The following is a 26175-nucleotide window of genomic DNA, read 5'->3' on the forward strand; positions in this document are numbered from 1 at the left end:
CCCTAGTGGTCCCCGGACACTGAGCCAAACTGAACACTGCAGCGAGAGTCGGCGGGGGAAACATCAAAAAATGTAGAAAACCCTGCATGGATACATGCAGGGTGTGACTCCGCCTATTGATCAAAGACCATCCTCCTCCCTCTTGTCTCTGCAGTTTGTTAACTTCTCTGGAGCCACAATGGACTTCGGGCCAACCACTGAAAACATTTGGCAGAGCCTCCTCTCGGTGTAGACGTGGGTTTTGGCTCATCCGTCCTGATCGTCACTATCAAGCCCGCGGTTAACAATTTCCACCTTTTTTTTGTTTTCACTTTAAAGTTGTGTTTCATGGAGTCTTTGTGGAAATTATATATTGTGATTACATTAGCGAGGTAAGAAAACTTTTTTGTTGCTCAATCTTCAAACGACTATAATTTAAGGATAGAATAGGCTATGCATCTCAGGAAACAAACAAAATAAATTGTTGCGTTTGACTTGGCGAAGACACGTGAGTGAATGTCAGCTACAGCATGTAAAAATGCGACACAATTTCCTGTAAATAATGCAAGAAAGCGGTATATTTTTTATCCACAGTGTGGTTTGTGTTGTACCGTGGGATACAACGCCTCAGTGTCAGATATGGAAATTATTAGTATGGTGATCGGCTGGTCGAGTTCTTGCATGTGCATTATTTCCATATTATTTGCGTACTATTACTTCGAGGAGGGTATTCATGCAAGCAGGTCTATAGCCCATCTGTTCAGTGTTACCAACTTATTTGCAAATGCGTTTCAAAGATTCTGCTTGGCTATGACGTGCACGCTAAGAAACTTTTTTTTTTTTTTTTTTTGCCGAGTTCATGTTGCCTTCACAGAACGTTATCTGGCTCGTGTTTATTTTAACTTGATATGGAAGGATGGTATTTTGGTCATTTTTAGATTAAATTCAAAACAAAACAACAGTATGGATTTCTTGTCTTGAGAACAGGACCTGCCCGGTTAAATGGAGGTTGGAGGGGTGGATGGATAAATACGTTTAGATAGGTAGGAACGAGGCGAATGTTAAATATTCTGTCTCTACACGTGGTTTGAGAGTCCCCCTGTCTGTTCGGACGGTTGAGACACCCATCCACCATACACTCCATCAGGTCTGGGAGCACGTACACACACACACGCAAACACACACACGCTCAAAATGTGGTTTTCAATCCGTTGACAGCAGCGCTGCTTAGTTTCCTCCATGCACGTAAACTGCAGACTCTCCTCTCACTAGGTATGCAGAGAAGATAAACCGTCCCTCTGTAGGCTACCTTCTAAAAGGTGTCAACAGGATGCTCTGATAACATCTGTGAGCGTTGGGGCTGTCTTCACTTAGACTGGCTTTGGTCTCAACGAGGCCCATGTGGGTTGCAGGGGACTTGGATGTTTGCTTCACTCCATCCCCACTTTGTTAAGATGCATGCATTTATTTACCCTTATAATACAAATAGAACACTTTGAATAATTGCTGTGTTCATTGACCCCCATTACATCTGTCTCTAAACTGTATCCTCTACAGACACTAGAGACATTTTGCTCCACGATTTGTCAGTTTTTTGGGGAAAATCAAGAAAGACTCCCATTTGTCAGTTTGACATGTCAGCATGACCTTGGGTAGAAATGTCCTTGAAGACAGGGACGAGGAGTATAATTATACGTGTACTCTCCTCTATAATGAATCATTATAAAACCAGCAATTGCTGTCACAAATTTGTTTATTGATCCTACTGATAAGCTCAAGGGGATTTAACACACTCACAGGAAGCGTCACCTGATGCACAGCTCCAGGGGCAGAAAAAAAGGAGAGGGAACTGGGGCAGCGTAGTGAATAGGGGACAAAAATGTTTAGAAAAATCACAGTTTGTTCTTTTTTCGGCTGGAATGACTATATGACATTCAAGGAGTGCATGAAAGGGACCTATGCTATTGCCACCACTGTAGGTTGATAATATATTACAGAATGGAAAAATACACTGAGCTGCAGTGTTAGGCCAAAGGATGTAAAGACAAATGGAGAACTTCATGTGAAATCTGGTGATTTTTCAGATTAGATGCTCAGATATTCTGGTTTGATAAAAGATAATCTGAACCACTTCCATGGGGTGGTGATGAAAGAACACACATAATTTAGCCTACATCCCAATGTCCCTGCAGTGAGAAATGAGTCATAGTAAAACCTTATAGCAACACATCAACTAAGACACTCAAGTTTAGAATATGTTTGGGTAATATAGTCATTTCATAAGTTTCATATTTGCAGACATGGGTTTCAAGGGTAAACCGCTTTAAATCACGCATGGATATTACATCACCACCAATACTGTAGCCACACTATGAGAATTGGTTCATTTACAGTGACAGTGACAAGCTATCATACTGTGGGAGTATAAGAAATTCCCTGTATTCATTCTTAAGTCTTTTTTATTTGCTATCATTAGGTTATAAATCTTCCTCAAACATTCCTCAGTGTGTAACTTGTTTGCCATTTCTTACATTTCACTTAACGCTTCAACCGATGTTTATAGGCTGATAAGGATGTATGTGACACATGTGATAAACCACAGGATTCCTCAAGGTTAGGAAGGAGCCTCAAGCCAGTCTGATGACGATCCCCTTTATAAAGCATGCCTCTCTTGGTCTGTTACTTGCTGATTTCTGCTATGTATGCTGCTGTCTGTCTGCAGTCTGAAGTGGAGATGGACTAAGGACATGGATCTCTTTAACTAGTCTATTTCTTACATAGATGTTTTAAATTGAATGGCAATATCTAATAGTTGTTTTTATATTCTTAGGTCTGGAGCAATATTATTGGATCATCATTCAAAGTTACCACATGATGAGCAGCCATTCAGTGCCAAGCCTCATTGACCCGGTGTCACAAAGCAAGATGCCATTATTTGAGGGGACCACATCATCTACGGGACTGTCAAAGCCAGGAAATGTGTCTGGTTTCCTCAGTAAGCAGACTCTTCAGTACAGTGGGGCCTACTTTACCTATGACCCCAGAGGGAAGGATGGACCAGGATTTGCTCCCTCTTGGAGTAACAGAAAGAGCTCTTTGCTGGATGGCAGAAGTCCTGTGAGTCACCTCCCTGGCATGGAGGGACAAAACCACATAATTTACAGGCCAGACAGCAAGACATTCTCTGCTGAGGAAGGCCACTCTCATTCGCCTTCTGTGCGTCACACCCCAGGCAAGCAGGGCTTTACATATTACACTAGGAGTCCTGGAATCAGCAGTCCCGCACCTGCTACGCCAGTGGCTGTTAGAAAACAAACAGCTGGAGGTGTGAATTCATCTCCTCCATCTGAAAACTCTGTTTATTTAGCGATTCCTAAACCAATTTATGGACATAACCCCTGCTGTAATGAATTGGGTTGTATGTTAGGGCATCGATACAGTGTGGAGCATGGGTCTCAGAGGATGCCAAACACTGTCTATGAGAGTGAGTGGATACACCCTGGTGCTCACTACAGTCATAGATCACCCATCCAGAGGAAGGCACAAGAGGCATTGCTGCAACAGAGAGGTCTGCAGTTTGAGCCCAATGCAGAACGACTGCCACTCAAGGACATGACTGTGGAGAAATACCACAGCTTGAGCCCAAGTAGAGTGAGGACTTTACCTGCCTATATGGAGCCAAACTATAGCAGTTACCCCTGTACCCCGACTCACACGCTGTTTGGCCCTTTAAGTGAGCAGAGCCAGCGTTTACAGACTTCCCCCAAAGGCTATCCTAGCCTGTACTCTTCCCATCCTCCCACATATGAGCATATGACCTCAGAAGTTTATCAGGACCATTCTCCCATGTCCAAATATGGCCAGCTACCACAGCACCCTATGTTTTACTACCCTCAAGCAAATGTGGAGGTAGAAAGCAGGGCAGTGTGTAAAGATACAGGGGGAAAGCATAGGGAAGATGTTATTCCTGTTATTCCTAAACTCACAGTCTCTAACCCCCGGGAACATTACCTTGTCTCCCAGTCTGTTCATGGTGAAATTCCTATGGTTAGCACTGAAACCTTGCCAAATCATTCCTTTATGCGGGCTTTTGACTACCCATGTTATGCAGTTCCTAGAATTCATTTGAATGCAATCCAAATGAGACCCTCCCTAAAAAGGCCACATGCACCACCTAGCATGCACCCAAATGGCCTATCTGCTTCCTCATCCAGCCTACATATCGATGGGCCCATGGCCCGACCCACTGTCTCACCAGCCAGCATACAAATGAACAGAGTTTTTTCCCCACTCACCAGCCTGCACATAGACCGACCCAGTCCTTCTCCAGCCAGCTTGAATATGGACCGACCCCTGGACTACTCCCACTATAAAGCCCAAGTCACATGCCCAAAACAGCCGCAAGGCCTTGCTGATTCCCCAGGAGCTTGGCTGTCCCAGTCACCGACTCACAATGGGGATCAGATCCACAAAGCTGTTCCAACTAGAAAAGTGCACCATGCCTCTGCATCCAGTTTAGGCACCACTGTTTGTAAAGGGAGCCTGAAGAGAAGTATTTCACACACACCTATTGGCTACACATCTCCATCCATCAAAATAAAAGAAGAGAATAGAGATTTATGTGAAATGGACCTAATTAAGAAACGACAAAAGATGAAAACGGAGAATGTAAGAGTAGAGGATACAATTGACTCTCCTCCTATGCCAATAATTGACAATGTCTTCAGCTTGGCCCCTTACAAAGCATACCTGGAGGCCTCTGGACTGTTACTTTCAGGCAAAGCACCTCGGAGAACTGGCCAGTCTTCGGAGCCCTGTGCAATCAAACCTGAGCCATGCATCCAAGAGAAAGGGCCAAAGAGAGATGGACAGCAGCCTGTTGTCTGCTTAGTCCCCAAAGAAATCTGTACAGATACTCCAACAGAGAAGCCTGTTGTACAAATCCTTGAACACAAAAACATCAAGGTAGAAAAGGTAGATCCACCAGACACAGACAGCTCTGTAGAAACTCCTGTTAGTCTTTGTAAAATGAATCAGGATGACTGCAAGGAGGCAACCGTCAAGGAAGAGGTTGAGGAGACTGATTCATCTGACGAGCCCATGTTGGTGATTAAGAAATGTGACCCTGATGAACTTGAAAGTAAACCCCTGTTAGCAGTTAAAGATGAGACCTCAGATGATTCCAAACAAGGTGAGGTGACAGCAGAAATGAGTGCAGGATCTTCTCATCAGGGTGACACCCATCCACCACGTCAACAGATGGTCATCCCTCACCCCAAATCCATTACTCCACCTCAACCACCTGAGAGCAAACTGAATTTCCAAAACATCCCTCCCCATTGTCTAAAACTGTCCACCTACAAAATTGTCCTCCCCGATACTCTGTGTGCTACCCCTGTTCTGACCCCAGAGACGCCGCCTGTTCAGCCCGTAGCCGAAGTCACACCCAAACCTGAGCTCCAAAAACCAGTCCGCCAGCGCTTCTTTGAACTGCACAACTCCCTTTGCAAGATAGTGTCCAGCTCTGTGTCAGTCTCTCCAGAGCAGGAGCTCAGGACCTGGCTGTCTCTGGAGCTGACTGAACCTCCGTCCCCTTCAGCCAAAATCCAGAAGGTATCCAGTTTGTTTGGGGTAAAAGCCAGGGAGATGTGGCTTAGTGAAGAGATAAAGTCGGCACTCCATAAGGTTCTCGAGAGGTTGAAGGAGTACATCGCTCAGAAACACTGCCCGTTTCCACATGTTATGCGGACGGGGGCAGTGTTCATCCCCATGCTGGTGGTGAAGGAGCTGCTGTTCCCTCAGGTCCAGGGCGGCTTCATTGACCAGGTCCTACAGGAGCACCGAGTGGAACTGCGGCCCACCACACTCTCTGAAGAGAAGATCATCACCCAGCTCCACAAACGGGCCTGCTCCTCCAAGCTCAGGAGACTCCTGTCCCTCAAACGCCTGCCTGACATCTACGCTGATGTGGTCAACCTCTTCTATCATGCCTGTGTCTGCAAGCGTCTGGGTGAGTGTATGTTCACTTTGGAATTACTCGGGTACATTTCTACTATATGTTTTCCTGGTAAAGAAGAAAATGGGTAATCAAGTATTTAAGACATTTTATTTACCAACACCTTATCCTAGTCCCCAGGATAGTTGCAGAATGTTGCTTTGGGTTAGCTGGTTGGCATGTGCTTCTCCTTTTTGGTATTGTGAAACCAGACTTGACAAGTTAAATGTGTTAGAGTAAGCAACAGTTGTGTTATAACCATACTACATTGGGCAATGCTGAACACACAATTGCTTATCCAAGCAATACTGGAATGAACGTTCATGAAGGAAAAAGGAAACAAGGTTGGCAACACACTGAAGCATGTGCAAGATTGTGCATACGCACACAAATAAACTTGATGATCTTTAAGCAATATACAGGTCAATGTCCAAAAACTATTGCAATTCTTCAATGCAATTCTTTAAAACACTAAGATTGCAACTCATTACAGTGATATATTGCAATTTATTATTCTACTTTTCCTTCCTTGTACTGCTATAAAAAAAGATGACATACGATCTCTTATGGCAATAACATGTCAAGTCAATCACCAGTAAAAAGCCATGAATCAATCACTAGATACTGTATGTTTTGATAGTGATTATGTGTTTTGTTTTTATTTGTAGCTTTGATATGTAAACAAAACAAACAATACTTGGTGTCATATAGTTTAATGTTAGTTAAGAATCTGGTAAGTAGTCTCCAGTCTGTTTAAAAAAAGAAAAAGAAAAAAGGCACTTGATGGTGTCACTTCTCCTTACTGTGTTATTTATGGTAGACCACATGACTCACTAAAATGTTTAGTTTGCTAAGAAAGGAACCACATGATACTGTTCAGATGAAAAGACAAACACAAGGAGAATTCTTATTGCTTAGAGAGACACAAACTTGGATAAAGAATTTTAAAGATGATACTTCCAAGATCTCAAGCCAACGCCAGTATGATTTATTGCATTTGACCATGTGATCCACACAACATGACTCCCAAAGCAGTGGTATTTCCTGCCTTTTCATTCAGATTTCTGGAAATCCCCCTTTTTGTACACTGTGTAACGTACTGATTCTTTTGTATCTTACAATGTGAACAGGATTATTATAGGGTATCATGTTGTTGCTGTTAACCACATCATGGTTATCCCTCAAATAGTTTAATAATCGTCATATTTTTGCATTCTTGGCCCTTTTGTTTAGAGTAGATCAAGGCAATAAATATCCTATTTCAAATCCATTTATTTTTTACAGAATCTACCTCACCTGATGTCCAAAAGAGAGTCCAGGTATATTTGTCTTTTGTTATATTGTCCCTCGGCTTCACTATTCTTTGCTTTTTATGATCAACAATCAAGTAACACTTCAGCTAACATTCAATCACAACTAATCACAATACGTTGCTCTTAGCATGAGTACATTATACTTGCTGTTGGGGGAGAGGGGTGCTTATCCGTAGAAAAATTAACCTCTCCTTCATGATTCAACTAGATAGCTTACCCAACTCTAAAGAGTTTGAGGCAGGCTGTTGGATCATGTTACCAAATTCCGGAGGAAGGAAATGACAGCCTACACGGGTGCACAGAGGGGGTCAAGCAGTGCATACTGGCTCAGTCTGTGCCCTTTGGCTTGGTGATAAGCCCATGTTTTCAGATGATGATTATGATGCCCCTCCGAAATCTGTTTATGGTCTTTTTTACTTGGCGGCCTTTTTCATCAGCAGTTTTTTTATTCCATCAAAAATCTGCTAACAGAATTGGGCTAATCGAATTGTTATTTCCACTGGCTGCTGATGTTGTTACAGTTCACATGGTTTGGGGCACTTGACTTGGTATCTGAACTTTTCCCTTGTCTTATTCTTTCCTCACTGCTGTTTTATCCCTGACTGATAGCATCCCCTGTAGCAGCTGACTTTTTCCCAGCCCTGGTGTCTACTCCCAGAACAATCTTTTCTATCTCTGTTTAAAGGGTGTTTCACGGTGAGAGGGTCATGCCGTCCAATCACCATGTCTATTGATTTTAATAGAACACTTTCTCCTTGTGTACTTGTGTTCTGAATAAGGCTTATGGAAGTATTGATTTGTCAACTTTTAGTCTGGTAGAGTTAGGCGGCCATGGACTTTGTGGTTGCTAGCTTGCTCTTTGTTTAGGAAATCGTCTATGTGGAAACAACTGAATCTGTCTTTTCTTCATGTTTAACTCTTGACTTTCTCACAAATCCTCACCATCCCTCTCTGACTTGTGCTCCTCACTTGAATCTGATTCACTGGTCACTAAAGAAATCTACAAACTTTTTAATTCAAGATTACCTTCCTCTTGTCTGCAACCTCATTTTTGTGTATCTGACATTTTTGAAATTATGTTGACCTCTCCTAATTGCTACATTCCCTTTGTTGCAGGATTAGAGATGGATGAGTCTGCTAAGAGAGAGAGAGATGAAGGTTGTGAAGAGACTGGCAGCTCCAGGAGTCCTATATTTTCAGCCATCTCTGCCTCACCAGCGTCTGGTTCAGACCCACAGAGACCTCTGAAGGGCAAGCAGACAAAAACACATTTGAACAAGAATGGAACAAAAGGCAGGGTAAAGAGCAGTTCAAGGCGTATGTTTTTGGAGAACACTTTGTCAGAGGAGGAAGAAGTGGAATACACAGAGAAGGCCGGAAATGGAGGCGTTGTGAACACACTCGCTGAAAAAGACTGGAATGGCCACCCATCTAAAGGGACTGAGAATGGAGGAAGTGACCATATGGCTGTGGAGGAAGATTCTTCACTCATCATCCCTCAAAAGGAGGAGTCTGGGGACTCATGGACATGTCCTTTGACCCCAGATGAGCTCTCCTCATCTCCCAGTGACACAGAAACTGAGGGAGCCTCCATTCCACTTCATGTCAGCCAGTCCTCTGGCTTAACCAAATCTCAGGTTAGATCCAAGAATTGTTCAGGCGTGATTCTCAAACTGAGGAGAGTACTGTTCAGCGAAGGCCTAAACAGGAGAAAGGCCCGCTACCAAGCAGTCTCTGACTTGGGGACAATTTCTGATCCTTCCCTCTCACAGGCTGAGGATGGGGAGGGAGAAGAGACCAGAGAGAGGAGCAGTGAGAGGGAGCTCCACAGGAGGATGACATCTAAAGTTACCCACAGGTGGCAGAGAACAGGAGGCTTCTCTCATGCCCTACGACCCCTTACCAGCTCTTCCAAAAGACGGCACAGATCCCTCATGAAGATCAAATACTGTCCCTACTTGTCTGCCTGCCACAGTGCTGAGCACAGGAGGCGTTGGGTCCTGCGTTCGGCTGTCCAGAGGGCGCGAGGGGCCATGAAGTTCTACTACCCAGACCTAGTGGGAAAGAGGATCCGCCATCTGTATGAGGAGGATGACAAGTCCGAGGTGTGGTACAGAGGAGAGGTGGTGCGTATCCATGAGGCTCACCCCAACCCTCTGAAGACTGTATTTGAGGTCAGGTATGACAGCGAGCCAGAGTGGAAGTACTACCTGGAGCTGCTGATAGACTATAAAAAAGGCTGGCTCAAAATCGAGGACTAGTTTGCCACAAACACATTGCTGTTGTTTATGTTTTTGGTCCTCTGATTGATTGAAATGGCGAGTTTGTATTGGTTCTTTCCACTGTGTGTTTCCTACTGCCTTTTGTTGGTCATCTGATTGATTGAAATTACCATTTTGTATTGGTTCTTTCCACTGTGTGTTTCCTACTACCTTTTGTTGTTTGTCACCAACAGGCTGATTTTCATTCCAGCTACAAACATTTGCCCAACTTCCTCAGGAATGAAGTTGGACAGGATATTTTTTTGTAATGAGGTCAGCTATGCATCCTTTGTCACTTGGGAGCTATAGGGTATCATTTTTAGGGAGGGACTGTACAGGACTGCTAGCATTCGCTGCATGTTGTAAATTGTGATTTATTTATTTTTTTAAGGTTTCATTATCATCACCTTTGACACATTCCTTCAATGATTTAAAATTGAGAAAGCTCTTTACAAATGAGGGTGTGGTTATGACATCAGCAAAATGTGTCACAAGACAACTTTATTGTACTTAATTTTTAAATTTGAATAAGGACCCATTAGTTTTTCCACACTAATGTATCTTAAAGAACTATTAAGTTAAGTCTATATACAGATTCTTCAGTCATCATTGTCTCTGTTTTTGGTATAAAAAAAGAAAAAACAGCAGTTATGCGTGAAGTTAGTGACTGATGGATAGGTTTTTGATTTTATTTTTTCAATGTATTTACATCTTTTTGCCAGTAGCAAGCATGTGAAATGACAAGGTTGGTCTGCATTGCCACATAAATCTTAAATATTCAGAAATCCATTCACCCTTTTGCTATTTACCAGTCACATGTGTATATACTGTATGTAGGATTTATAATAACAGTGCCAGTTTTGTATATCTCTGCAGCAAAAAATGATTTTCACCTGATTATTGTGGCTGGTATTTTAATGTGTGTAACTGAAGCCAGAGTGGCATTACTAGACCTCTGAACTAAGCTGCTGAAAAGGTCTCTTGCTGAGACGCTCGCATATCAGGGTATTTCATCACTGTGAATCCTAAAGTTTTCACCTCAAATTTTACTTTAATTTAAATTATTTTGTATGATTTTTTTTTTATATATATATGTACTTTTTTTACAGTTTGAACACTTTTTACAGTTTGAACACAGTTTGAAGTGTCAAAACAACATTGTCTCCTTGGCATATGCTCACATTTTCTTGTCCATCTTGAATAAATGTTTGTAATGCTTTGACAATTTCCTTCTCTTCATGCTGTAGATAGCTCTGATTTAAGGGGAACATAATCTTTTTATGTGATTCTTGAATTGCTATGTCTCAGGGTGAGCATAACATGGTTTGTTCTTTTAACCATATATACCTGAGTTAGAAGGGAATTTGTTGAACTAATGTTAGGAATACATTTCACAAAATAGTCATTATTCATCAATGAGAGGAGGCATCGAAAGGAGTGTGCAGATTTAGTGCTTATACACACTAACCAATTATGTTTTGGACTGATGAGATTCGTATGTATTCACACAGAGACCTCACTTAATGATTTCACTCTTTTTTTTATCATGAACAGGTTACCTTAACTAGCCACACATTCTCACAATGTACAACATAAAAACAATTTTAACTATAAATATATCCTGCACTGTGGTTTGGTTCTCCTGCAGTCAAAAACTACTTTGGCCCTTCCGTCACCCCAGCCTCAGTCTCCTCTGATGCTTTTAATCACATTAACGTTTCGCTAATTGTCAAAATTACCTGCTGGATATTTTTTAATTAACATCAGGGTGGGCTTCATGCCATGACTGATAAAAAAAACCCACATTAAGTGCCAAGTGAGTTGAGCCATTTAAGGTTTCTTAAAAACTGGCAATCAATTGTGTCAAGTTTAGGAAATCAGTTTCTGTGTCTAAAACTACCAATCACAATCACATGGTCTTTGTCCCCATCGTGTGGCTAATTTTTTGCTCGAGTTACACATTCCCTCTAATGTCCTTGTGGGCCACCATTATCTCTGAAAAAGCTCCATCCAGTTGGAAACTGAATCTCCAGGGAACAGTTTATCTTGTACAGGTTACACACATGATTCTGGTATTCAGGACAGTTTGGAATATAAATGGCTGCTGCAACAGCAGATATGTATACTGTGTGCATTATGAAACAATCACCCATGCCAGAAGGATGTTTGCAACATTTTGCACTTTAATATTTTCTCCAAAACAGACAACTAATTTTTCCCACATTTTTACACTATGTAAATAGGAAATAAAACACCTTTGATAGCATAAAGAAAAGATATATGTAGAAAAGTATTAAAAGTTTTTGGATGTCTCAATTAAATGAAAGTAGCTGCTTCTGTTACTTTGAATGTTATCTTGAAATGTTCATGAACTACTAGCAGACACAATGAAAACAGTGAGCCCTGGAGAGCATATTAGCCTAATGATCACAGCAATAGCTGGTGTGTTCAGTACCTGCAAGACAGCTTAGAGAAAATTACCCATCTTTGCCATCATCCATTCAACTTGTGTTATCACTGGTTTGTGACTTGAGAAACACAAAATGAATTCAAAAGTGACATCATACAAACAACCACTTGGTATCCTTATATTAACAATCTGCAAGTAAAACTGGTGCAAAAAGCTAACATGTTTGCCTAAAAACATTTTTTTTTTCATAAGTTACCAAATCCATTCATTTCACCCTAGTCTGGAAGACAACCACAGCTCTCTGTCAAGGTTTGTAGAATACACTACATTGCAAAATACATAGCGCAGAAATGCATCATGGACATTTGGGTAATTCATATGATTGAGACCAAGCCTATTCTAATGACTCACACAGTACTCCCAATAATGAGATTTCTCATGACATTTATTCAAATAAACAATACAGTTTATAATTTTGCTAGGATAAAATAATAGTTTGTTTAACACATAAGAAGCATTTGGGAGAGAATTCCCCAAAGATCTGAAACTGGGGCAAAGGATGTGTTTTAATGATGGCTGACACTTTGGTGTCATCTTCTGACTTGCACCAGTAGCTGTATATTCACGTCCCCTCCAGTCAATCTTGTGAAGACTGCTATAGTGCAGAGACATATGCGAGCATTTACAAGCAGAGAGCTTGACAACCAGAGCAACCACCACACAGAACAATGCAATACCTGGAGGGGCACTGACATTTCAATGTCAAATCCTCAACCTATGTGCGAAAACACAGTCTTGAATGCAAAAGCATAACAGCGTTATAAAACAGTCCTACAACCCTCAGAAGTTTGCCCTATATTCCTCATCTGTCTAAGGCTCGCGCAAGTCCATCTATGTAGCTTGGTTTAAAGCAATGTTCAGACTGCAAGGTAAGAGATCTCTTCAAAGAAGCATGGCCATCATCAGCCCCATGCCATCCAAGTATTCCCTGCTCGTCTGATGCAAATGCCTGACCCTGTTTGACAGTGATCCAGCCCAATTATCAGCACTAGAAAGCTGTGCTGTCAGTACATTCCATTACCCTCATTCAATCCCCAAGGTGCAAGCTGAGCTTAAAGAGGGCTACCTCAAGCCACGTCGGGAAAGAGAAAAAACAAAAAACAAATGAGTGAATGTCACTCAGTTTGGCTCTTGTAAATAATTAGTAATGTTCTTAAATGTTAAACATCTCTAAAAACAACTAAGAGAGGGTACAGCAAAAAGGTTAGCATAGAGGGAGACAGGGCCGGTGCATTCCACCTCACCTATAAATTTTAGTTTTTTTTCCTCTTGGTTTTCTAAACCTGCTGTGCACTTTTACTGAGTCCTATATCTCATCACTTGGCAAGTAAGATTAACCCTTTCTATCAGTCCCCATTTAGAGTTACTGATAAGGTGTAACTTGTGCACCGCTCTGTAAAGATGGAGGATGATATGGGGGTTTTGCCTTAATGCCAAAGACCTCCAAACTCCCACACTCCATTGCGGGGGGTAGAGAGACTCAACCTACACAGCAAATGTACACCTTTTTGAATATTGGTAAAGAATAAATATTTCTAAATTTAAAAATTATGCAAACACGTGCCACTCTTGCTCTTTAACTTCCATGCATATGGATTATTTACAAATTGAAAAATACAGACTTGCTTTTTTGTTCTTTTTGATGTTTTTTTCTTCTTTTTCCCCCCCGAAATGTCTTTGCCCCTTTGAAATCAGCCTATCAACATTCAGCCACCCAGACAAGGATCTCACCACATATAGCAGACATGGCCAGGACAATTAAAGCTGTGTTGAAAACATTTTCACACTAATGCAAAAAAAATAAAAATAAAAAAAAAATAAAAAATAAAAAAAAAAGTCAAAATCAAAACAGAAAAGATTCACAAGAGAAAAAAAAACAGAGGAAAATAAGATAGTTCAGGGGAGGTGTTACAATACAAGCCAAGAGGATGTATTTGTTTTAGATGGATTTTCTGCTTTCTCAGACTCCACTCTGTTGCTAACAATACTGTAGTACACTTAATCTTTATTACTCTACCTTTTTATTTAAATATAATTTACTTTGAAGATTTTGTTAAACAAATCCAGGAAAAATGATGCAAAAGTGGTTGGTTTGCCAAAGGAGAGGCGGCAGAAGGCCCGTGCTGCCCTGTTAAATTGCATCAGCGCTCTAGTTTGTCAAGATACTCAAGAGTCCGTTGCATGGGGACGTGTCCTCAATCCTCAATGTACTCCCACAGGTCCTTCTCATAGCCTTCATGCACGTGCTGTAGCAGCACTCTTCGCCTGCTCTCACAGTATCTACACACACACAAGAAAAGCGCGTTAGAGACCAAGAACACTCTGACTGAACGGAGGCAGACGGTGTTGGCGGTGCTTCCTTGACCCACCTGTACTTATCTTGTACTTTCTGCTTGATGTCCTGCAGGGAGTCCTGGGAGATGTCCCGCTCTAGGTAGCCAGACAGCACCTCAGTGGCATTTTCCAGGTCTGCCTGGTTGTTCTGATAACACACAAGAATAAGACAGACCATGTTATTCTGTGTCACAGTCTAGATTAAAAAGACTTGATTGGCCATTTGTGATCAGGGGCCCTAAACTTTGGTGCAACCTGCCTGAGGAAATATGATTAGTAAACTCTTCTAACACACTACTGAAAAGTTGTTACCTTGGCCAACAAACTTGGAAGGAGGTTATGTTTTCATCCGTCTGTCTGTCTGTTAGCAAGACATCTCAAAAAGTTACAAATGGATTTGGCTGAAATTTGGTGACCAGACAGCCCATAGCCCAAGGATCACTAAGGTTAATGAAATCCAGCATTTAAGTTAACAATTAGTTAACAATTGTCATTTATTAGTGATTAAATCATTTACTCTATACTATTTACTATTAATAAGCAATGCTGGAACGCAACTAGTCAATTAGCTGTAAGTTAACCATTAAATGATGGTGAAATTAATCAATCCCCATTCCCCATAAATGGGGAACATTTTATAACACTTTGACTACTGTACAGATCGTTACTTTAATGGTTAACAAGCTTCAGTTACTCATATCATGCACCATCTGCTCTCGCTCATAATGTTCAAGGCAACAATTTCCATTTTATAGTACCTCAAATATAATGGACTGGTTGTTCTTCTTGAGGTAGAAGGCAAAGACATAGGTGAACATGAGGGTGGAGCGGCACTGGCACAGCACATCCACGGCCTTCTTCAGAAACTGCACCTCAATCCAGGACATGTTGTGCTGCTGCATCTCCTCCATCTTCTGCTTGACCTGAGCATAGAGCTTGTGCTCAAAGCGCAGGCTCTGCATGTGGTTCATGTAGCGGTTGCAGTAGAACAGGTACCTCTGCAAGGCTGCCCTGGAGCGCTGCGGAGAGCATGAAATTGGCTTTAATTACAATGGAAATGGTGCTGCCCTCCACAGGACACTCATCAGCACATGGCCTACACTGACAGCAGCAAAACGTTATTGCAAGTGAAAACAGGAGTGTTGCCTACAATGCTGAAGCATGTGAATATAACAAACAGTGGGGAAACGGACATACTGAATTTGATCAAATTTTTCCTTTCAACAGACAGTGTGAAAACAAACTTACATTTGTCGTTTAGTTTCCCAAAAAGTGCCATTTTAGGGAAACTAGAGGACAAATGTAGAAGCTTTTGTCCTACAATGTGACAAGTATGGTGAAGTAAAACAACCTACAAAAATTTAAAAATGTCATGGTATCATTTTGACTATCAAGTATTACCTCTTGAGCATCTCTGGCTGCCTTGGCGTCATCTTCATTGTAGCGATTGCAGTTGTACCTAAAAAGTCACAACCAAGACAAAACCATTGACACAGAACAATATTTTCCAGGAGCATATCATTCTTAAGCAGAGTGTAATTAACAAGCTTCACTATTGCTTGAAAATATGAACAGTTTTCATGCCTCCTTGTGTAAAACAAATCAGGAATAATGTCTGACAGATGTCAAATGAGTATTTGAGATATGAAATGTCACAAATGACACTTTGCATTTCATGTCTGTGACAAGGACACACATGCTGTAGACTAGTACAGGATAGATGAAGTGATATTAGATTTTGACAGATTAATATATTTCCATTTGTAGGCTAAATTTATGTAATGTTCCAAGTGAGCTAATCATATATTTAACTACTCTGTAACATTTCTAAATTAGAAATCTTATTAGCAAGATTTAACTTGCTACTTCACTTTGACAGGAGATTTTCATTACACATCCCATAACACGCATACCTTGAAAACATCAAAAATAAACTCTTCAATATTGTGACATTGAAAAAACATATTACCTGGGTCCACCTCACCCTAGTTAATACTATATGTGTTACAGTTACAATATGGAAGCCACTGTACTCCACACTGGGCACAAAGCAGCTAAATTTGGTTAAAGTTAAAGTATTAGCCACCATCACTTACCAGGCTGAGCCATGGGGTTCCCATGGACCCAGGCAGACCCAACAGAACTCAGCTTTGCAGTTCTGGTTCCGACAAACCATGTGATTGCAGCCACCATCTTTCTCGATGGTCACATGGCATTTTGGACACTCCTGTTGAGGGAGGCAGAGGCAAAATTTGTATATCACAGTTAAAAATTGCTTTACAAAGGATAAGACAAAAACAAAATGTAAAAAAAACAGTAAAAGCACAGAGCAATTTAAACGAAACAAAGCAAGAAAACACAAAAGTAAAACATAAAAAGGGGAGGGACGATGCATGGTCCAACAATAATGATGGCTCTAAGGTGCCCACATTCATCCCAAATTATTAGCATGCCAATGTGTCATCAAATTTAGGAGCATCTTTGCAAGTGACAGTACGATCCCGTTTATTATTTCCATTTGCCCTTTTTGTTTTTTTAAACCGTATGATTCATGTTGTGGCCTTGGATATGAGATACTTATACGGTAGGTCACAAAACAAACGCTGAAGTCAGATGTAGTGAGAAGCAATACAATTAATAAATGTTAAAAACAAATTACATTTTTTGATCACAAACAATGGAAATTTCTTTGGGGCCAGCCGTATATGGCCCTACTGACCAGACCGGGTAAGTGGGGAAAAGTAAACCCTGGACTATACTAATGAACTACTTCCATACCTTAGTATTTGCTGCAATCCAGTTTGAAGTTTCACTGTCATCATCACATTTCTTAATCCACTTCCTCAGCCACTACAAAACAAATTAAAACAAGAGTAAGAAATAGCCACTTTTAGCCCTTTTTAATTGTGTATTAACATTCAAGTGTGTCAGTGTCTCAGTTTTACACAGGGGCTTATAGGCATGCTTTGTTGCTGCCAGAGCTGCTTCTGCAATAACAAGGCAGGTCTCATGAGAGTCCTCTAGCAAAGTGAGTGGGAGGGTGGCAGTCTGCTTTCTTGCTCCTTGTTCAAACAATGCATGCTGTCTAAACACAACTATTTCACTCAAAATTCTGGAAAAATAGCGGAGAGGTTAACTTTTTCGTAAGGTAATGAAATAATCCATTGGGGCTGCTTAAAAACTGTATACACTTTATTCACAAGCATTTTCTGGCAAGATACTTTAAATGCATTCCGCAGTACCATACCTTACACTTGACAGGATCATGCCAGTTCTCTCCACAGTTGAAGCTGCAACAGCAAGAGGCGCAAAAAGTTAAAAACCAAATTCACAGAATCTCTAATACTTACCAGCACTGCTTTAAAAAAAACAACTGACCGAGAATGCTCTCAGATGCACAAGCCATTTTGAAAATGCATTCCCCATTTTCATTACCTGCGACTACAACAGAGGAGCAGCTTTAATATGCCCATGTTCTGAAAACACACCAAGAACAAGCTATAGATACAGCGCAACCTGTTAAGCTTATCACTCCACAGAATTACATGGTGAATGTCGAGATGACTCCGTAATCTGTGTTATTCATTCACTTTCCCATATTCCATCCTGCCTATTCCCTGGTGTGTATGTGTGCATGTGTTCCCCCAGCATGCATTGGGAATCTGTGTCTGTCTGTCTGTGTATGTCTTTTTCAAGTTCTAGATGCAGGGATTAGGTATGACCTGGCAACAGTAAACCAGGATCCCAGAAGAGCCTGCTTTAGCAGTATCTCATAAGGAGATGGTGGGTGGCAGTTCTACCGTGGCATAGGCATGGCATAGGAAGCCTGGGCCTGGCTCGCACGCCAACTCTTTTGTTTTCCAAAGCATAACAGAAGTGCCAGGATACTTTTGCGGAGAGGGCTGTCATCTGCAGTCTGATACGCAGCCATGAGGTTGTTTAAGAAGTTCCCTTACCAGAACTGACGGCCACACTTGCACCTCACGGGCTTGGCGTCTGGGTACTGGACTTTGACAACGTGATGGCAGTCCGGTGCAGGGCACCACTTTAACAGTCGATTGCACTTAAAAGGAGTGATTAGAGATGGAATTACAACACATAGCTTCATGGAGGGCATACGTTCATGTAAGTAGTCTAGTGGTCCAATGTTTTTTCCAAAATTGTGTATGCAGGATAAGCTAACACCTGAACATGATTTAATGTTTCATTTTTCATTTCAACAGACTCATGGGGAAATAAAATTCAACAAACTTACCTCTACAAAACTATTCGTAATTAAATGCTGGTACTTCAACTTCACTTTTGAATCTGTTATGAGGCGCCTATAGGGAAAGTCAAAACAAATACTTATCAGCCTTCATTACATAGAATGTGTGGTTTTGGCAATTGTTTCCCCCCTGCATATTCGGTGTATACCTTCCAGACAGTCATGGAGAAACACCTACAGTTGCTAATGTCATTTTCTGTGGTGGCTCTAATGCCAATGCAGTAAAGCTGTAAGTAGAATCTATATTGACAACAGCCATTTCTAATTTTGTAACAAATACAAAAGAAAGAGCGTAGGTGACTGACAAGAGGGAACAAAAAGGTGCCAAATACATGGGTTTTAAATTCCTTGAAATTAAATCTTGATCCCCAGCATTTGTTTACACCATTTCTGGTGTGGTGGGGGGCTTATGGTTTAGTGTTTGTTGCACAGTGTCTCCTAAACTAACAACACATTAGCAACCATCTTGCTAGCTGGTGAGATCAAGATGTAGGTTAAGACAATTACTGTCAGCCTTACAGCTGGGGAAAGAGATTAGTAACCATGCTTTCAATATGGGGGCTTGTTTCCAAACACTACAGGCTGTGCAACATCTAGGGTGAACTATAGTGCCAAGGCCTCACTTCAAAATCCTATACCAATAACTATATTTTTATTTGTAAAATGTCATAATAATGCTAAATCTGCCATTTAAAACTGATACTCCTGTTAAACACATTACAGATGGCAGGTGTAAATACAGCAAGCAGGTCTGACAGGCATTGAAATTAATGGGGAACATTCTTATCCCCCTCATTGGTTTTAAAGCAATGATATATCACATTTTCCCTGTTTGCAATTGCTTTTTATAATGCATGTCCCTCTATGTTGCTGACTACAACATTGCTGACTGTATTGAGCATTTTCTTTTTCATTTTTTCTTTTAAAGACCTCTTGAAAAAGATCTTGATCTCAATGAAACTATCTGATTAAATTACGGATATGTGAAAATAAAAAGAGCCCTTGTCAAATGGTTTGATGTATCTAAGTGACCTTCTTCTGTCTCAGTACATTCTATTGTGTGCAAACATGATACAAATAAAAACACTAGAAGTCACTTTTGTTTAGTTGCTCTTTTTCATTACCAAAATTGCCCTGTCACATCTATGAATTCTGATCACTGCTGACCAACAGGCAACAACACATCAAAACAGATACAAGTGTAAACAGATACTCACATGACTGTGTTGTCATCAACCAAAATGTCACAACTATGAGCGGGACAAGAAATGGTCTGAAAAGACACCACAGAAGGCAAATAATTAGTCAGACAGCTATTAAAAGACTAACATTAATCTGTGACTGACCTGCAGAGGAATGCTGAAGACATGTCTTAGTAAATACCTGTCCCATTCCTTCCTCTATGATTTTGGTGGTCAGGTAATCTCCCCAGCACTGCATGCAGAACTTGTGTCCACATTCCAGGCCGGTGAAGTACTGATGAAGAAGAAGAAGAAGAAGAAGAAGAAACATTCAGTCTGATTTCAAACGAGACACTACACCAAGTATAAGAGCCTCCGGTAACCAGGCAAGTCGAGGCATACCGTCTGTGTTAAGAGACCAATCAGAGTCAAAATAAACTCGGTGAATGAACCACAGTTAATAACTGACAGAACAATTTTTGTTTCAACAGGCCAATTAAAACAATCCTTTGATGGTTTTTGGAATTTGTAGCACACAGCATTATCTGGCTGCTGAGGTCCAAGTACTGACTGAATTAGTCTGTTTTCTCTTTTTGACTTGGGGAAACAACTTAATATAACATACTAGACACATAAAGCCATAAGACCTAGACCTAAATAGATCCTCAAATGCTCTACCCCAAACTTGTACCACACTCAACTAGGCTATTCACAAAACTAATGAGCATATTGTGACTAGAACGCAAAGCTGGAATAAAAGATAAGCATTTTCTATGAAAAAAGATCAGACAACTTGATGAGGAGCCAGGACTATTTCAATGACAGTGGGGAAAAAACAATCTGATTGACCATAAATACATTAGGTAAGTCTGTGGGTGTTCAACTTCCTTCAAAGACATTTGCCAGACTTTCACAGCTTACAAGATTAATGGAGATCTGTGAAACATCTACAATTAGCAAAACTTTCTAGTTGCTCTCATATTAGTATAGTAAAGCTGAAAGTGGTCATTAAATTTACACCAGCCATTTATCCACTGACAAAACTGTACACTGAAATAACTATAAGGATATGAAACAAAGAGCAACTTGGATTCAGCCTCAGCCTAATTGACCATAGAGAATATAGCACACTAGAGACTATTGATTACTAACAGTCATCCAGCTTATTGGTGACAGCAAATGTCCAGCATTCCTGATGGCCCTAAAAATATACACAGTATGAGATTGTCCAGTCAAAAATGCCCAAGCCTAAACCGCAATTCCGAGGTACAGCAAATATTTACAAGTTCACTGCTATCCCATATCTATGCACACCTACAATTCTGTCTCCAGCAGTCAACCGCATAGGAGTTTAGAACTAAGCTTAAAGTTGAGCAGCTGCAAATATTTTTCAGTGGTTGCGTGTCTACAACCAGCCCTCAAATGAGACTGTGGGAGGTGAGAATCTGAGTAACGTTCAAGTGAACATAAACACTCCCACTCCACTCAATCATCTGGCTTGCCATGTGTCAGTAGCATGTATGCTGCAATCCATACCAGACTGGCCTGTAATTAACAGCATGAAAAGATGACTGAACAAAGATACAGCTTCAGTGTCAAACTAGCTACATTCAACAAAATGTTTAGTGTATATTTTACACGTCAACTTAAAATGCACAATGCACGTTGAGCTGGTGCAACAGTCTACTGGTGTGTGAAATGTAGATCCATCCAGTTTATGGAACTCACAGAGTTGGGGTAGTTTAGATAGCAGATCTGACATGGCATGTCCTGTGCAGATGATCTTGTGTTGATTGGAGGACGGGTCCGAGATTTCTTACTGGGGTTGATGACGTGACACTCAGAGAAAAGCTTGTCCAGATTACCATCAAAATACCTGTATAAGTTGAGATAAAAAATAAATCACCATGAGAGCTGAAAAATCAATACATGTGCTTTGCCAAAGGACTAATATACATAATATACCTGTTGCTACAGAACAAAGAGTGTACTGCAGAGATACATGCCTTTCCATGAGCTTCTCTTTATCCCAGTTGAAGTGACTGAGAAGAATGCGTGTTATTGTTGCAGGATTCTAGAGGAAAGGAAAAAACGGTTGTTCAGATATCAACCTGAAGTTTACATTCACCACTGACAACTTGAAATTTTAACTCTAAAATATTAAAATTGGGGATATTGTTGAGAGGAAAAGCACATTAAGTGATATTTCCACACAGGGGGGCTTTCCCCAGTGTTTCAGGTAAACTACACACAAGCAACAACAAGGCTGGAGAGGCTGTTCCTCTGGTGATTCTACTCCTTTTCTAAGTTGTAATATCATTTGTGTAACAGCAAAATGCAAACTGCAAAACTCTGGTTTCCAAGATATGGATTAAGCCTAGTCCCGGACTAAAGTAGCAATTTGAGTTGGACTAACTCAAATCAAATATTTTACATTGCTAAAAAAAAATATCCTATGTCCTAATGTCCTATATTTAACTGTTCTGGGTTAAATTATTCAGATTGCAAAAGAGCAAGGTTAGAGCTACTCCAAGACTACATAATGTCTTAAATTAAACCTCCAATGGCGCAGGTGGAAAACTTACTTACAGAGGCTTTAACTCTGTAGGTAGGTTTTATAAGTTGACGTTTTGTTTGAATTCACCTAAAACAAATCGCCATCTTAGGTGAACATTTAGGTAAAATAACATGTCAGAATCTCTGCAATATTGATAGTGCCATTGCTCTGTTATTTGCTTTCAAAGAAAATTGAGTGGCTCCGAGTAAACTGTAGAGCAGGAGGGCTTCCGGTTGTCAATCAGCTGTGTGCCAATTGCCAATAGTTTGGTGGGTAGCAGAGGGAGGGGAGAGGAGGGCTATGTGCGTTTGTCTTCCTGTTTTCCCTCAATCTTACCTACCTTCTGATAAACACTGTTGATCAATGACAGTGTAGGAAAATGGACTATGGAGTCATAATCACTTAATACCAACAAGTGTAAAACGCACACCATGACTTCAATCTTTAAAGATAAAAGGTTTTCACAGGCTACAGTTTTTGTACAGAATCCATTTATTTCAATGAATTTCCTATATTTCCATATGCCATCTGATATTGTCTGTGATTGGCTTGTGTTATCTCACTTGAAGTACATTCAAACAAGACAAAACACATGTACGTCAAAGTCCATTTCAAGGGTTTAAGGAAACTTTCCATACCCAAGACCCAAGTTGTGTACTCCACCATCCAAACGTAATCAGCAAGTATTCTAGATTAATACTTACTCCAGGCTTAATTTATGCCTTGTCTAGAACCAGCCCTAATTGTCCAAAACAATCATTCCTTCCTTAGTTAAATGAAGTTTCACCACTTCAATAACTGATGGAAGCTTACAGGTTGATTTTCAAAAAATGATAATCTTCCTAACCAAAAGGCCAAAACTAGACACCACAGGGTGACAGCAGGGACATGGAGTTGGGTCTAAAACTATCCCTAGCCTAAAAAGGTCTTTTAAGCGAGGACGACTTGATTTGGTGTTCACAGACATGGACAATTGTTTGTGTGTGCATTTGTTCATACCCATTCATCCTAGTTTGTAAGAAAAAGATTGGCCAATATAGTTTAGATGCCGATTTAAATATGCAACAGTAGATGCCTTTACTTGGAAAGTTATAGTGTTAGGTCGCTGCTCAATGGCAGTGGGGGACAATGGGCTATTGCAGTCAGAAAGCAGGCAGTGATTCTCTGAGCAACAACTGCGACCAAAGAGTGAAAATGCAGAACAGTCTAGGACTGTAATTAATCTGACCCAAGAAAATTATTTGAAGGATTTTCTCTTCTAAATAATATTTAATGGACCGATATTCCTGTGTCTTGGTCAACCGAGATCCTAATGTCTGACTAGGCAACAAGCCTAACTGATTAAGAGTTGACACCTCTGAACTCTAAGCCAAATTTCAAATTCAGCTTTTTCAATTTTAGACACAGCACCAGGAACCGTTTCAATTTTATGAATAGACTTAATAATATTTTCCTAATGTTGTCTACAATTTTCTGCAATTTGTTCTCCATAGGAATAATAATAATACTCATGGTATCAAGCCCATTTTAGGTTTTCAGAGGAAACTTCAGACCCATCCATGTAAAAGATTCAGCTATCCAAAAGTAACAAAACCAAATGTAACCATGTTCATGAAAGCTATTTCACGTAAATGTTCTATATAAGCTATTTCAGATCAGGCCTACTGCTGGCTTAGTCTAAGCTGTGTCTGTGCCCCTTAAGTCACATTTGGCAAACAGAATAGACCATTTGTCTAAAGTTGACTGCCAATTTGTTTTTGCAAATTTAACAGAGATGTAGATCCGAAGACTTGTTTACATATGTTACAGATCCATAAAACAGCACCACTCTGTACAGCATTGCCATGTCAGTGATGTTATGGCAAATCCAAATAGGTCACCAACACACATAATGTAATTAGGCTGTATCAAGGTTCTCCTTGCATATATATACAACTTTTTTTTCCTTCTCATTTTACCCTTCTTGATGTCCTTTCTGACTACCTAAAGGAAAATCTGGTCATGCAAAATATTTTGTTGGCATACATCTTTTCTTTGCATGTGGCTTGTAAACTTGTAGTGTCTTTCCTTGCCTAGAGATCCACATTTCCCATGTGAACAATGCCCCTGCGTGTTTTGACTGTCAAGTTTGCTGTGTGATCTCAGAATCTTCCAAGTCCCCATCATGCAAAAAACATCAGCCACTGGTAACTTTACCTCCCAAGTCTCTTCACAAGCTAGGAAAAACCGACTGCTCTCAACAGCTGAAGGCATAGCATTAAAAGTAGTTTACTAGAATAGTGCATTCAAGTCTGCCCACCTCTCTCCTGTAACTGTTACCCAAGAGCTCCTTGAATAACTCTTGTTCAGAACTCAGCTGTGTAGATTTACTGTGAACGGTTATTCTTTGGCGTTGCAAAAACCTGAAAATGAAGTAGGCCTGAACACTATTTTTAGAAGAAAGCTCCATGCCTGTTATTCCTACTGTCTTCATACCAGTGTAACCATAGTGCTAATATTCTACTTCTGAAATGTTTCTAGGCTTAACTAAAGTCTGGCGATGACACTTATCAATAGAGTAATGTGGCCATCTTAAAAAATGAATGCGTTTCTTGCACGATCTAAATGGGATAGGATAAAGCCCACTTTCCATTTCATTCTGGACCATTTAAGTACAAGGTATGTGGAGGGAAATGGAGGCCTGCGCGGAGGCGAAGAAGGGCTCCACTGCGTGTGAACTGAAATGTATAGCTGGAGCCAGATTAAAACGTCTTCATGTGGTTCAAGTCAAGAAACTTTTATGTCATCATAGCTAGCTTGTTAACGTTAGCTAACCTAGCTTGTGACATGCTAACCAACTCGATGACCAAGCCTTCCTTCCATCATGACAATAAAATTAACGTTACAATAATTGCACAATTGCTTAAACTCAATTTACATAATCAAACTGGCGTCTATAAAATGGTTGGCAACTAACTGGCTATATAGCTAACGACGTTATTTGACGTGACTCTGCTTTCCGTCTAAGGTGCTAACGTTAGTTTGCTAGTTAGCAAGCTGGCTAACCTTGCAAGCTAACGTTAACGTTAGCTTAGCAAACGTAGGTTAGCTGCCAACTTCTCAATAGGGATCCGACTACTTCCTGGAATGGAATCGGTTTGAAAACTGTTCCATATTTTACGTGCATATCTAAATGTGGTCATATCTCCGTATTTCAGAGCCACAAACAAGTAGGAAAAGACAGCCCGAAAAACTCCGAAATTTAATCGTAGGTTAATTGTATCACCGTTTAATTATGAAACTGTAAACTTCCAGCAAGTAAACTACTCCTACGCGGCTAAGCTAACGTTAATGGCCTGTTTATGCTTCTCCCAAGCCCGGACCCCGGTCTTTCCTGTCGCTGACATACTAAAATACCTACCTGGATGACCTCATTGACCTCCCTGATACACTCCACCATATGCTGTAGGATCTGCTCGGCAGTCAAAACTTCGAAGCGGTAGTCCTCCTCTTCTTGGCCTGGGCCGTGGCCACTTCCACCAGTCTCACCGCACTCGTCTCGCTCCCCACCGGCCACCACGGGATCGACCAACTCCACCTCTCCGAGCTCCAGGGTGTCGTCCTCGGGTTCCTCTTCGGCGCTGTCTTCGCTGCATTCCTCCTCTTCGTCGTCGAATTCATAGTTATAACCCTCGTCTGAGTCCATTCCTAGGGTGGTTATCAACTTGTGACAAGCACACCTAAAGGTCTAGAGTGTGTGAAATGTTGATTGCGGAACAATACAAAAACCAAAATTATCCGAGCCTATTTTTCAGCTGCAGCGAAAATAACAACAAAAC

At 40.8% G+C, this 26175-nt stretch overlaps 2 protein-coding genes across 2 annotated transcripts; one reads left to right on the forward strand and one right to left on the reverse strand.

Moving 5' to 3' along the window:
* The first annotated feature begins 233 nt into the window (after positions 1–233).
* Positions 234–9726, forward strand: c4h15orf39 (chromosome 4 C15orf39 homolog). Its single transcript, XM_071896512.2, has 3 exons — positions 234–371; positions 2810–5989; positions 8404–9726. Exons 2-3 carry the CDS (start codon positions 2851–2853, stop codon positions 9546–9548), a joined length of 4284 nt encoding a protein of 1427 aa, XP_071752613.1. The 5' UTR covers positions 234–371; positions 2810–2850; the 3' UTR covers positions 9549–9726.
* Positions 9727–12385: 2659 nt separating this feature from the next.
* On the reverse strand, positions 12386–26170 carry arih1 (ariadne ubiquitin-conjugating enzyme E2 binding protein homolog 1 (Drosophila)). Its single transcript, XM_071896527.2, has 14 exons — positions 25758–26170; positions 21807–21874; positions 21529–21676; positions 20003–20095; positions 19837–19892; positions 18608–18674; positions 18309–18415; positions 17600–17642; positions 17131–17202; positions 16449–16579; positions 15754–15811; positions 15111–15371; positions 14388–14500; positions 12386–14298 (listed from the first exon to the last, which is right to left on the reverse strand). The coding sequence occupies exons 1-14, from the start codon at positions 26040–26042 to the stop codon at positions 14214–14216; spliced, it is 1587 nt and encodes a 528-aa protein (XP_071752628.1). The 5' UTR covers positions 26043–26170; the 3' UTR covers positions 12386–14213.
* Positions 26171–26175: the final 5 nt, after the last annotated feature.

This window comes from Centroberyx gerrardi, chromosome 4 (assembly GCF_048128805.1).
Source record: "Centroberyx gerrardi isolate f3 chromosome 4, fCenGer3.hap1.cur.20231027, whole genome shotgun sequence".
Lineage (NCBI taxonomy): Eukaryota > Metazoa > Chordata > Actinopteri > Beryciformes > Berycidae > Centroberyx > Centroberyx gerrardi.